The sequence below is a fragment of the Rattus rattus genome, chromosome 2 (genome assembly GCF_011064425.1).
Source record: "Rattus rattus isolate New Zealand chromosome 2, Rrattus_CSIRO_v1, whole genome shotgun sequence".
Classification (NCBI taxonomy): domain Eukaryota; kingdom Metazoa; phylum Chordata; class Mammalia; order Rodentia; family Muridae; genus Rattus; species Rattus rattus.
In genome coordinates this window covers 2893221-2907144 of record NC_046155.1, presented here as the reverse complement: position 1 = coordinate 2907144, position 13924 = coordinate 2893221, and the positions used below count along the sequence as shown (strand labels likewise).

Here is a 13924-nt window from a genome sequence, read left to right as displayed (position 1 = left end):
CTACTAAGAGATACATTCAATCCATCAATGTATGTAAACCGGCTCTGCTTTGTTGAATGGGATACAGTAATCCATCGAGGTGGTACCCTCCTTGCCACCAGGAGGTGCCCTTGGACCGCAGCTCAGAGTCCGTAGCTTGACAATTGCTTGTACCTCAGGAAGCTTGGAGTGGATGTGGAGCCCTTGTCACTCACATTCCCAAACCTGGATTCTCTCTGGACCTCTGTACAACGTATTCCTTGGTAATACTCACCACCTTTCAGGAACCGCGATAGACACTACGAGAGAGGGAAAGCCCAGCCCACGTTTATTCATGAATAAACATGACAAAGTATAGTTAGGATAGAGAAATGCCTCCCTCAGACCTAACCCAGTTTTAACAGAGATTATCTTTCTACTCCTCGACTCTAGGTCTCAGCTTCTTCACCAATGAACAACACTGCTGCGGTGAAAATTAAATTGTTTTAAGGGAATTCTTACCCTGTCCCACCCAAACAAGGGAGAGATTAGGTTAAGATGTGGTAGTGCCTGGATTTCTGAAGTATCGCTCTCAGCCGCCAGAGGTTGAGAAAACCCCCTTCTAGCGGGCCCAGTGAGAAAACCCTTTGTCATCAGCCCCTCGACAAAGCGCCCAATACCACGATCCATTGTGATGCTTAGAGACTCCCCCGGGCCTTACAGTTTTGCCAAGGCAATGGTTGCTTCCTGAGCCCTTTTGACGCGCAAGCTGCGACCCCCTCCCAAGGCGGTGATTGGCTAGCCGGGGCTGGGGGCGGGCTGACCTTCGCTCCGCAGTGCCGTCACCACATGACCCCGCCCCCGCACGGGGGGTGGGGGGCGGACAGTTGTGTGCGGCCGCAGGATTGGTCGCCCCGCTCCTGCGAGGGGGAGGGGAAGCAGGCAGCGCGCACTCGCGCGTGCGTGAGCTGGCGCGCGAGAAAGCGCCCGGTCGCGCCGAGGCTCGAGCGGCCGTCGCCATTTTGTAGGGTTCTCTCTGACGCGGGACCCGCCGCCACCACCGGCACCACCCGGAGGTAGGAGAGGATGCTGTGGGTGTGTGGGAAGCCCAGGAGCGGGCTGTGCCGGACCTCGGGAGGGCCGGATTTGGGGCCACTCATTTTCTGAGGAAGGTCCCGGGAAGACAACGAAAGGAGGCGGGGCCGGGTCTCCGGAGGGGGCGGGGCAGGGGTCGGGCCGAGTCTTTGTTGGGATGTAGGAGCGGAGGTTGGGCCGCTGAGGAAAGGGGTCCAGGTGTTGGGTGAAAGGGCTTTCGTTCTTGGAGTATGGTGGGAGGTGATACCGCGCTGTGGAGAAGGTACACAGATTTCCCTCCAAAATCCTGTAACTAGGGACATTCAAATACTTCATGGCTTCCGCTTGTCTTTTCCATCCCTGTGCTAAACCGTGAAGCAGCTAACCTTGTAGATTAAATGTGCCTGACCTCACGGGTATATATATGTATCTTGGACCATGTTGTGCATTCTGACCCCCGACCTTCTGTTGGCATTGTCACACAGCTTCATTACTTAGGAACAAACTGCTGTTCCTCTCTCAAAAAGAATAACTGAGGGTCTGGAAACGCTGCAGTGTTAGTCAGTTTCTCACTTCACACCCGACTTTTGAAATCTTGTTTCTTCACTGCCAGGCTCTTGTCAGAATGGTGAAGCTGTTCATCGGAAATCTGCCCCGGGAGGCCACAGAGCAGGAGATCCGCTCACTCTTCGAGCAGTACGGGAAGGTGCTGGAATGTGACATCATTAAGAACTATGGCTTTGTGCACATAGAGGACAAGACGGCCGCTGAGGATGCCATACGCAACCTGCACCACTACAAACTGCACGGAGTGAACATCAATGTGGAAGCCAGCAAGAATAAGAGCAAAGCTTCAACCAAATTACATGTGGGCAACATCAGTCCCACTTGTACCAACCAAGAGCTTCGGGCCAAGTTTGAGGAGTACGGCCCAGTCATCGAATGTGACATCGTGAAAGATTATGCCTTTGTACACATGGAGCGGGCAGAAGATGCGGTGGAGGCCATCAGGGGCCTTGACAACACAGAGTTTCAAGGTGAACTGTTCTGGGGCTTGGGTGGCAGACCTTCGTGGAGTCTGAGAGGCAGAGGCAAGAACACAAGACCATGGGGCTGTGAGAGTGGCTTCTACCATTTCTTTTAATTGAAGAGAATAGATTGTTTACTACTCTTAAGCATAATTTGCTCTTAGGGAAGTAAACGTTTTCCATTGTGTTTGCCAAGATGTTTCTCCACAACTATGTGGGTTCCTTTCTTTTGTCCTTAATTCACTTGAGTGCTGTCAGAAGTCTAAGTTGCTAGTGTGAGAAGGGCTAGAGGTTACCACTTGTTTCTGTTTTGTTGTGACCCAGTAGCCTTTGAGAGTTTCGATGATGGACGGTGGTAGTAAAGCAGAGAAAGGGCATCTAGAGGAAGCGCTGTATGAGAATCCGTGGTGAGTCTGGTTGGTAGATGGGATCTTTGGGGTGTTCAGATTTGTTCAGTCTGTGGACTACAAGCAAAGCCAGGAAACATGTCATAGGTTCTTCTGCTCCATTTAACTAATTTTTTTTTTCTTTAGAAATTGGCTAGGAATGAAGGTTTACTTCTGGGGCAGTTCCAGCAAGGACATTATAGAGCTTACTGTATTGCTTACACTGATCATAAGTGTGTATGTATTATCACTAATACCATAGGAGCGTGTCTGAAAATCCTTGAATCATGCTACTATAGTAATCACTAGTTACATATGGTTACTAAATCTAAATTAATTGAAGTAAATTTTCAAATTAGACTTTTCCAGTGTGGGCATATTTCAAGAATGCAAGTCATGTGAGGGAATGGCTACTGTATTAGGAGACAGATCAGACCCACATTGCAGGAAGTTCATTGGTTAGCGCAGTTCTACAAGACTTATTGACACTGTCACTTTGGACCACAAATTCAAGGCTACTTTTCTAGTTCCTAATTCAACATCTTTTTGTGCCCTAAAAATTAAATAGACAAAGGTCCTCTGCTAAACCTAGAAAACAATGAAATGGTGGGGGAAAGGAAAATTTAATCAGAAAAGTGTAAATATGCAAATAGTGAAGCTTACTGAAGGCTCACTATCATGTATTCTAGCTTCATCACTAATACCCTGGCCTTTAGTTATTGAAAGCCTAGGGTAAAAGTTGTAGCTGTTTCCTGTCCTTAACCAGCAAGTTGTCAAGTGTACTCTCTATGCTTTTCGCTATTATAAAATAATGATCTCTCATGTGCCTTCCTCCATGAAAGGATGGCAGTGAGGTAATAAGTGCATTTTGACAATAAAAGCAATATAATGAAAGTTGAGTGTTATTTGCAACCATGATTGTTTCTACTCTGGTTAGGAAAGTACTTAAAATGTGACAGTTAGGGCTGGAAAGATGGCTCGGTGGTTAAGAGCACCGACTGCTCTTCTAGAGGTCCTGAGTTCAATACCCAGCAACCACATGGTGGCTCACAACCATCTGTAATGGGATCGGATGCCCTCTTCTAGTGTGTCTGAAGAGTTAACAGTGTACTCATATAAACAAATCTTTAAAACAAAAATGTTAAACTTTTTTAATTCATATTTTTCTTTTACTTTGGTACAACACTAGCACACTTTCAAAACATTGCTAATTATTTTCACTTAATGTGGAAGGAGGTCATGAATGGAAAGGGTAGAGTAAGAAAGGAGTTCCTGCCTCACCTCCTTGCTACTGGGGTCATCCAAGGACCCCACAAATACTAGGCAAGTGCTCTACCATGAGTCTATATGTCTCCATCCCTAAAGAAGGTAACAAAAATTTTTAAAAAGTACTATATTTGCAGATAAATTCTCAATGTACATTATCTGCCCTTTTCATTTTTAAAGGAAATGGAAGTTAAGAGGATGAGTACATAGGATTTTTTTGTTTCCTTGTTTTTTGGTGCTGAATATTGGACCCAGGGTCTTGAGCATGCTGTGTACACAGTACCACTGAGTTATGCTTCTTATCCCTTGTATTTGCTTAATAACAAATATAATTACATAAGAAACAGGGAACTGAATAATGCAATAATACATATATGTATACACACACATACACACATATATAAAATTACTTCCATAGAAAGTACAGACAATAAACTGAGTTGAAAAAGAATCATTTATTGGTATCACATTCTGTTTCTGGCTCTTCTGAAGAGTGATTTACTCTTGCTTACATATGCAGATATTTTTGTAATCATCTAAGTTTTTTTCTAGGATGTAACATAAAGTTTAGAATTGGGTAATTGTGGTTTTTTTGGTTTGTTTGCTTGTTTCTTTGCTGAGACCGCCCTCAAACCACACTCCTCCTGCTTCAGCCTTCTCAGTGCTAGGGTTGTACATAGAAGATTGTCATGTATCTTCTAGAAAGTACAAACCAGATGCCAACTTGGCATTTTGCTCAACTTAATGCCTTTTTGATCTAAAAAGTGCCACTGAGCATCTTTTGAATCTTCTGTGTATTAATAGTTGTCTAGAATTTAAGTTTCCACATTGTACAACTTCTAAACATACCGAGTTTCCCTCAGGCTTTTAAGATGTTTCCCTTCCACAGGCAGCAGTGAATGTAGTTTGAATTGGAAACCATAAAGAAGCTGTTCCCAAGTAACCATCCAGGCAGCTGAATTGGGAAGGATATGCAAGAACTTAGGGGTGTCGTTTCAGTGACAAATCAATGAATCATTATTAGGTCATCCACATCTCTAGTCTTCTGTGAACCCTGACCCAAGATAGGATTACAGAATTAGGATTAAGCTTTCCACCTTTTAGCATTCTAATATTGTTTTGTTCCAGCTTTCAAGAGAAAATGCTTTTTCTGGGCTAATTTTCTGGTAAATATTGGAAAATTTCAGTAACTTGGAGGTTTCACAAAATCCTAAGAGAGTTTGGTCATCTGTACCTAGTAGAGTGGTAAAACTTTTTTTTACCTGTTTCTAAAGCACAGAATTTTAGAGATTTTAAATTTAAAGCCCACATAATCTTTGGAAGGAATACAAAACAAGGACCCCATCTATCATTTATTTTACAGGTGTTTCTAGCTCTAAGTTTAAAAAAAAAAAAAAAAAAAGACTGCATCCGTTTTCACAACTGTAGAAAGACTTTGCCACATTAACGCATTCCCATTCTCTGCTCTAAAAACAGAGACATCATGTACAATCCCTAAAGTATGGAAAATGGACTCAAAATCCATGAAAGTCAACAACAAACTCAATTGCATTTTCCCCCTTAAAAGTTGACTTCTAGATCTCTAGGCCAACCTACAGAGTTTTCTTTCTAGATTGGCATGGCTATTCTGATTGAGAATTGGAGTAATGTGTCAGTTACACAGCTCAATGTCACTATGTCTGTCTGTTTGAAAGCCAAGTGGCTATAATTCTCTAAATTAGAGAACTTTACATGAGGATATGTGAGACAGAAATGTTTCTGGCAAGTACATGTAGCACATGCTACTTTCAGAGAATGAACACCATCTATCTGTTGACAGCATCAGTGACTGTGATGAAGACTATCTACTAGCATCTGGGGTCATAAGCTTGAACATTGTTTTGTTTTGAGACAAGGTTTCTCCATAGAGTTCTGGCTGTCCTGGAACTCACTCTGTAGATCAGGCTGACCTTGAACTCAGAGATCCACCTGACTGCTTTGATCCCTTAGTGCTGGGATTAAAGGTGTGCACCACCATAGTCTGGCTGAGCATATTTGTTCTCACTAAAGATGGTTTCATGTTGGAGACAACAAGGGTCCCTGGGCTGGGTGGTACGTTAAACTCTTGGACAAAAGAGTTATTTTCTCAGTGGTATTTTCTAGATATATGTATAGGTGTATTGCTTGCATGAGTGCTCATAGTTCTTAGGTAGCTATAGAGAAATCCCTGTAAAGAATTATAGTCTGCATGGTAGGATAAAATGCTGATTATTCTTTTACACAAAAGCACAGTTCCTAAAAAGCTAGTGCTGTTTTCATTTTATTTTTGTTTGGTGCTGGGACTCAAACTCGGCCTTTCATATAGTAACTAAGTGTTAAACCACTGAGAGATGCATGTCCAACCCCAGAACATAATTTTTAGTATCTATTCTAAGAGGCTTTGTTCAAAGAGTTCTGCTGCTGAGGAAAGGAGTTGAAATCTACACAGGGTCTTTTTTTTTTTTTTAACTCATTTATTCATTTTATGTATATGAGTACACTGTAGCTGTCATCAGATAAGACCATTATAGATGGTTGTGAGCCACCATGTGGTTGCTGGGATTTGAACTCAGGACCTCTGGAAGAGCAGTCAGTGCTCTTAATTGCTGAGCCATCTCTCCAGCCCTATATATACAGGGTCTTTTAATTCCACAGGTACAGAGGAAGCTAATGATAAGCCAAGTATGATTTGGGTATCCAACATAACATAGACAATTCCTGGAGGAAACACGGGGGATAGAAGATATTACTAGTGAGGTTTTGCTAGATGCCGTGTTTGATTTGGAAGTAGTAACAGTCGCAGTAAAAGGAAGCAGTCTTTGCACTCTGCATTGGGGAAGGAAATAAACTGTGGAGATAAAAGTCTGGCAGAGTCTCCCTTCTATGTTACTGGTGTAAACAGGATCTGACTGATCTCTAAGGACTCCAATTTTCTGGGTCTCACTTATGTTGAAACAAATCTTTTGGAAAGGGTTTCTGAATGAAGGGGCCCGGGAATGTGTATATCTATGTATTTTAGGTTTACTTTTATTTGAGCGAGTGAAAAAAGTGTTAATGAGTAATAATTTTAATCTGTTTCCTCAAGGCAAACGAATGCATGTACAGTTGTCAACTAGCCGGCTTCGGACTGCCCCTGGGATGGGAGACCAGAGTGGTTGCTATCGGTGTGGTAAAGAAGGACACTGGTCCAAAGAGTGCCCAGTAGACCGTACAGGGCGTGTGGCAGACTTTACTGAACAGTACAATGAACAATATGGAGCAGTGCGCACGCCTTATACTATGGGTTATGGGGAGTCCATGTATTACAACGATGCCTATGGAGCACTCGACTACTATAAGCGCTACCGAGTCCGATCTTATGAAGCTGTGGCAGCGGCAGCTGCAGCTTCCGCATACAATTATGCAGAGCAGACCATGTCTCATCTTCCTCAAGTCCAGAGCTCAGCTGTACCCAGTCACCTCAACTCCACTTCTGTTGATCCTTATGACAGACACCTATTGCAGAACTCTGGCTCTGCTGCCACCTCAGCTGCAATGGCTGCTGCCGCTTCCTCTTCCTATTATGGAAGGGACAGGAGCCCACTACGTCGGAATGCAGCTGTGCTCCCCACAGTTGGAGAGGGCTACGGTTATGGGCCAGAGAGTGAGATGTCTCAGGCTTCAGCAGCAACACGGAATTCTCTGTATGACATGGCCCGGTATGAGCGGGAGCAGTATGTGGACCGAGCACGGTACTCAGCCTTTTAAAAACTGGAGGTGAGAGTGGGATGGATGTGGTTGAAATTTGCACTTAGTTCCCTACAAGAGACCTTTGCTTCACTGAGGAGCCAAATCACCAAACAGGACCATACCAAAAAGCAAAAATTACATGTTTTGAGTATTTTCTGTAGTTGAGGCCCCAGGTTTATTTGGCCTGTTGAGGAGTTAGTGACTCCAGTGTTTTACTTCTGAAACATGAACGTGCTCAGTGAGAATATCATTTAACCAGCTGTAAAAAGATACTTGGTATGAAGAAAAAATGGTGGGAAGAGCTAACACATTGGTCCTTTGCTTTGCAAATAGTTACTGTCTCATCCAGGAAAAAACTAAAGCTCAGCTTCAGTCCATGGCCTATATCATCTGGTACCTCATGATAAATGCCAAAATCCAGACTCAGAGTGGACTCTTAAATTCTGGCCAGTTGGTGGTGGCAGACACCCAATCCTAGCACTTGGGACACAGAGGCAGGTAGAGCTCTGAATTTTGAGGCCAGCCTGATATACAACATTCCATGAGAGCCAGGGCTACAGAGAAACCCTATCTTTAAAAACCAAAATAAAATCATACTCTCCACTACAAAACTGCTGTGATGGTTAAGGTAAAGGGAACATTTGGGAGCTAGTAATGGACAGCACAGGGAGAGTTTTAACCAACTTCAAGGGTTCTCAGTTTGCTAATAAAACACTTCTAAGAGTAGTGCATGGTAGTGCATACCTTTAATTTCAGTACCAGGGAAGATGGGGTGGAAGGATTATGGTGAGTTAGAGAAAATCCTACGCTACACAGCAAGTTTAGCAAAACCACCCAAGTTACAGAAAACAAAGCCCAACTATTTCATGTGATATTAGCCTTTTTCAAAGGAAGCTCTTAAGTGTGCTACTTTACACATCAGATAAAGCCCTAATAGTCTCACACTTCAGTATTGAATGTTTTCATGTTTGTGTTCTATGAAGTCCTTATTTTAGCCCAAAGTATCCATCTGTATGATATAGGCACTTATGCCCTATTCTCTGTAGCCTATGATAAAATTCCTGTTTCTCTGAGATAGTTCTGTGTTTTGAGAGAACATTCAAGGAATTAGATAAAATAGTTTCTGATGTGCCAATATCTTATGTGGTGACACAGTAAATTTAATGTTTCCCTATTTTAAGAAATGTGTACAGTATCGGAATGGCAAGAATTGGGGATATCCAAACAAAGTAAATTTCACTAGAAGGAAATGGCATCTATAATTTACAATACTCTCATGGTTTTCCTTGTACACTGAAATTGAACAACACTTGAATTAAAACCCCAGCAGTGCTGTTACCACTGACACTTCAATGTTCTCAACTTATGCCCTGTGTTCATATATGTATTAAGAAAAGAATGGCATGCATGTTTTCTTAAGCTTATGTTATACAGTTGTGTCATTGAGACTTGGGATTTTTTAGAACCATCATTCTGCCATGTGTTCAGCATGTAAATGGAGTTTGTTAATTTTACACCTGGGTCTACTTTGCGAGATACCTCTGATATTAATATAAATCGGTTAGATAACTTTTTCTCTCCATTATGTTTCAAAGTTAACATTAAGTTAGTATATTATAGCCTTTAAGGGTATTTGGACATTTTAACTTCAATCAGTAGGTGCTCAACTAACCTCTTTTTAGTGATGACTTTTAAAGAAACTTACCTTCCAGGTGTGAACCTCAAATGGACTGAATAACCCTGAGTTGGTTGCAGTCCCAGGAGCCTGATGTTAATGAGGCTGCCAGGATGAAATACTCCACAACTGTTGGGGATCCAAATTCGGGTCTCACCCTAACAGAACTGATCCAAGAACATCACAGCTTTTGAAGTCAATTGGCACAGATCAAGACCAAGATTTGGCCCTGTGTCTGTATTAAGTAGAGGAGCTTGGTGTGAGTTAATTTATTTTTTCCCCTGCCATTGGTGTCTGGAGTTCCCACCATCAATGGAGGAATTAGACAGTCCTAGCAGTGGTTTCTTCTTTTGGTTTGTCAAGGGTTATTTGGTCAATCAGAAAACTACTGCAACCACAGCTCTGAATTAACAGTGTGATGTGCAGATACCTTAAAGGGTAAATGACCAACTGTTCTTTAACAGCATTCTTTGTGACGATGGTTTTTAATGTTTTCTTTGGAACATTTGTAATAGTAAAATTGGGCTGGGCATGCATGGGTGGTAGATGCCTGTAGTTCCAGCCACTCGAGATTGCTTCAGAACAGAAGTTTATGCTCATATTGGGCAACATACTTAGATCCCATCTCTTAAAAAAAATTGTTGACTATTACCTGATCTCAGCATCTTTTGTTTTTTTTCTGGACTCCCAAATTAATCTGTAGTTATTGAAAATTTCTACCTCCCTTGAAGCCTTCTACTATAAGGGTTACTGGAGTTAAAAGATAGAGCCACGCCGAGTTTATACTATCAGTTTTACATCTTGTGCAGCATATAGCCTAAGTAGGTTCCTATCTATACCTATTAGACTTTGGGGTGATTTTACTGGATATACATTCAACCCAAAACCTGACTTGATTTTGTTTTGTTCTTTGTGTCACCCCTTCCCCCACTGGAATACAGGACGGGACCAGGGCCCTTGTACTCGGAACCAGACTGCACTCCAGGCATTGTGTAAGCCTCTTGTGTTCTGCTTTCTTTCAGGTAGGATAATTGCGGACTGAACCCTCGGGCTGCGGTCATATATGAGAACTTGGTCCTCGCGGTCCCCTTTGCCAGGATGTTCCCATTGCTTCATGTTTCAGTAAACAAAGGAATTTGTGACCAACTATGTTTTCTTTCTTAATTTAATTCTTCTAAGTTGACTTTCCTTTCCTCGATGCTAGTTGTCTGTAGCTTTTCACTCTGTTCCTTATATTCTCAGCCTCTGAACAGCCCTAGGTAAGGATTATGCTGGCATCCCCCCTTTTCCTGTACAGTGGAAGCCCCTCTTAATCTTACTTTCCTTAGGAGTTGAGCCCTTCTCCCTGCCTTCCTGCAGCATCTTCTTTCCCTTTAAAATGACCATGTAGTGGCAAGCAGCCTTTAACTCTTCTGTTAGTTCTGGACTCTTTAACATTGAAGCTAGTCTTCTGAAGTTGCTAGGACCATTGGGATTTTGTTCTTGTTTTGGTTTGATTTTGTTTTGTTTTCGGTTTTGTCTGACCTGTGATCGTGGTACAGCATTTGCTGAAATTTAGCCTTGTTTTATTCCACTCCCCCATATTTTTTTTGAAAAAAAAAAAAAATAAATGTTTCTAACACTTAATCTTTTCTTAACTGAGTGACCATTATTTACCACTACTGTCTTCTGATTCTTAACTAGTTGTGCCTGAGCTACAAAATTCACATGTGTGAACGCCTGAAGTGTACAAGGAAAAACTGAGCACAGCAATATGGTTTCAGAGGTTAGCTAGAATCTTCAAACACTGGATGCTTAGGCATATCTGGTCAAGCTCGTTTCTCCAAAAGAGAGCTATTCTACAACTGAAAGGTTAACCCACCCAGAGAGCCAAGGTACTAGTGATAGAAGCCCGATAGAAAATCCTGTATCATAAAAAGGCTCGAAGAGTAGCTCCAAACTCCTGTCAAGTGGACTTAATTTTAGCAACATAGCGTTCTGAACCTGTGTAATGAGTGAACCTAAGGAGATAGAGAGGTGGGCTCAGTGAGCAACCAGAGGACCCAGTTCAGTTCCCCAATCCACATGATAACTTAGAACCATCTATAGAACTCCAGTTCCAAGAGATCTGATGCCCTCTTCTGACTTAATCAGGCACCAGGCAGACACATTACGATACGTGTACATATACGCACACATATACTCATATACTTAGTAAAAAAATTTTTAAAGAACAAACATTTTAGGGTTTAACACCCTCCCTGATAGGCTTGATAGACACTCCACTCTCTCATTCACTCTTCTTTTCCTCTTTCTGTATATTTTGAGACAAATTGTCCCTAATGTAGCCCTGCTGGACCTAGAACATTCTATGTAGAACAGACCAGTCTCATACTTGTGTTGATACTCCTGCCTCCCAAGTCTTGGGAGTAGACATGAGCCATCATTTCTAGATGTTTATCCTTTGTTAACTGGGGCTGGGAGTGCAGAGCACTGAAGAGAAGGCTGAGCAGCGAAGAGCCTGGACTGCTCTTCCAGGAGACAGGTTCAACTTCCAGTACATATACTGGTGGCTCACAACTATCTTATTTCAGGGATTCGATGTCTTTTTCTGACCTCCAAGAGTAGGTGCAACATGAATGCGGCAAAATATCCATATACATAAATTTAAAATCTCAAAAGTAAAACTTAAAAAAAAAAAAAAAAGGCTAGGCATATAGAGCATAAAGTCTGGAGTCAATTCCCTAGACTTTTCCCAAGTGCAAAATTCCCTTATGAGTTCTTAAAAGTCATTTCTTCTCAAAGTGTTAAGATTTCTGCAAGGATTAAGCTTTGGTTAAAATGAGTAAGAAGGGTCTTTTTGTTTTAAGGGGGAGCTAGTTTTTAAGACAGTATAGCTCGTGGTAGTCTTGAAATCATTATGTAGCTGAAGCTTTCCTTGAACTCCTACTGATCCTCCCCCTTTAATGCCTCATGTGCTAGGGTTCAGGTATGGAATTACCACACCTGAGTGACAAAGTGATGCTGGGTAGAATAAAGTACTTTGTACAGAGAAACAAATGTGCTGGGTCCATGACCTACATCTGTAACTCTGACACTCAAGATGAAGTTAGAATTATCAGGAGTTGGGGTCAGCCCCTCTTTAATTTTTTAAGTATATGTGTGTTAGGGGGTGAGGGACACCTGAGTGCTGATGCAGAAGCACAGGTGGAGACAGAAAACTTTCAGTTGTTTACTTCCTCTACCACAGGGTGTCAAACTTAGGTTATCAGGTTTCTACAACAAATATTTATCTCACTGGCTTTTGTAAAACTCTGTGTGTGTGTGTGTGTGTGTGTGTGTGTGTGTGTGTGTGTGTGTGAGAGAAATAAGATGTCAATAAGGCGTGTCCACCTGAGCTAGCTGGCTAACCAGTCCTAGTGTCCCCTCCTGTCCTCAACCTACTTTTCCCATCTCTGGTGTTCACCTAAGCACCCAGCTTCTCTCCAAGAGTCCTAGGAATCTAACCTCTGATCTAATGCTTGAACCATAACCATTTTAGTTCTTGAGAAAGGGTCACATGTAGCCTAACCCAGTCTCAGGATTATTTTATATCTGAAGAGGTCCCTTTATCTCCTGATCATCTTGCCTCCTGAGTGCTGGAATTATGTGAATGCAACTGTCTAGTTCTATGTAGTCATGTGGATCAAACCCAGGGCTTCATGTATGGTATGCAAGCATATTCCCAACCCAAAACTTTTTTTCATTTTTTTATTTCGAGACATTTCATTTATCCCATGCTGGTTTCTAATTTGCTATATAGCTAAGGCTGGCCTTGAACTCTCAATTCTCCAGCTTCTACCCCCAAAGCTAAAATTCTAGGCAAGCATAAGCCTCAACAAACAAATGAGAAATTATTTTAACCAATATTTTATAAATCTTGAGCTCCTGTATATTAAAATTGAATGAACTAAATCCTGCTTAAAGTTTACAATCCCCTGTATGGAAATGCTTGCATGAACATTCTGATTACTTGTGAAATTTTCTTCATTTGGATGAGGATACCAAGCACAAAACCTTATGTATGCCAAATGCCCCTAAGCTATATAACCCCACCCAACACATTTTACAAGACTATTTTATATGAATGGTTATTTTGCCTATGAATATATAAACCTAGTGTCTATGGAGACCAGAAGAGGGCAATGTGCAGATATTACAGACACATTTTTACCACATGGGTACTGGGAAAGGAAAAAAAAAATCAAACCCAAGTCTTGTGTAAGAAAAGCCAGTGCTCCTAACTGCTGAGCCATCTCTTCATCCCCTTTCACCTTCCTTTGAGATAGGATCTTGTTTACTTTGTTATTCAGCCTGTCCTCAAACTCTGTCATCCGGCATCATCCTCTCTCATACTTTGATTCCAAGAATGTACCACCACTTCCAACTCCACATATTTTATACCTTACAATTTTCTGACTATTTGAATAGAGGCCAGAATGACAATCAACAGAGGTCCATGCCCACACTCCAGCTAGCAAATGAAGTACAAAAGGCCCATGTTAATTCCAACATTCCACCAGAAAGTGGGACAGTCCCTGTTGTCCCACAAAAAAGTTCAGACAAAGCCACTGAGATTTCTTTGTGATTGGTATGCACAACACCAGAAAAAAACCTAAGACGTGTAGAGTTGAGCCAGTCATGGTGGTGCATGCCTTAAGTCACAGTACCCAGGAGGCAGAGGCAGGAGGATCTCTGTGTGAGCTATAGGGTAGCCAGTACTACACAGAGACCTTGGCTCAAAAAAAAAAGAACAATAATATGTGCAGGTA

General features: G+C 42.0%; 1 protein-coding gene across 1 annotated transcript; it reads left to right on the top strand.

The window, feature by feature from the left end:
* The first annotated feature begins 879 nt into the window (after positions 1-879).
* On the top strand, positions 880-10760 carry LOC116890761 (RNA-binding protein 4B-like). The gene is given in 5 exon segments (XM_032891222.1): positions 880-1034; positions 1646-2069; positions 6816-7105; positions 7107-7486; positions 10157-10760. Coding segments are annotated over 4 exon segments (1086 nt in total). The 5' UTR covers positions 880-1034; positions 1646-1657; the 3' UTR covers positions 10161-10760.
* Positions 10761-13924: the final 3164 nt, after the last annotated feature.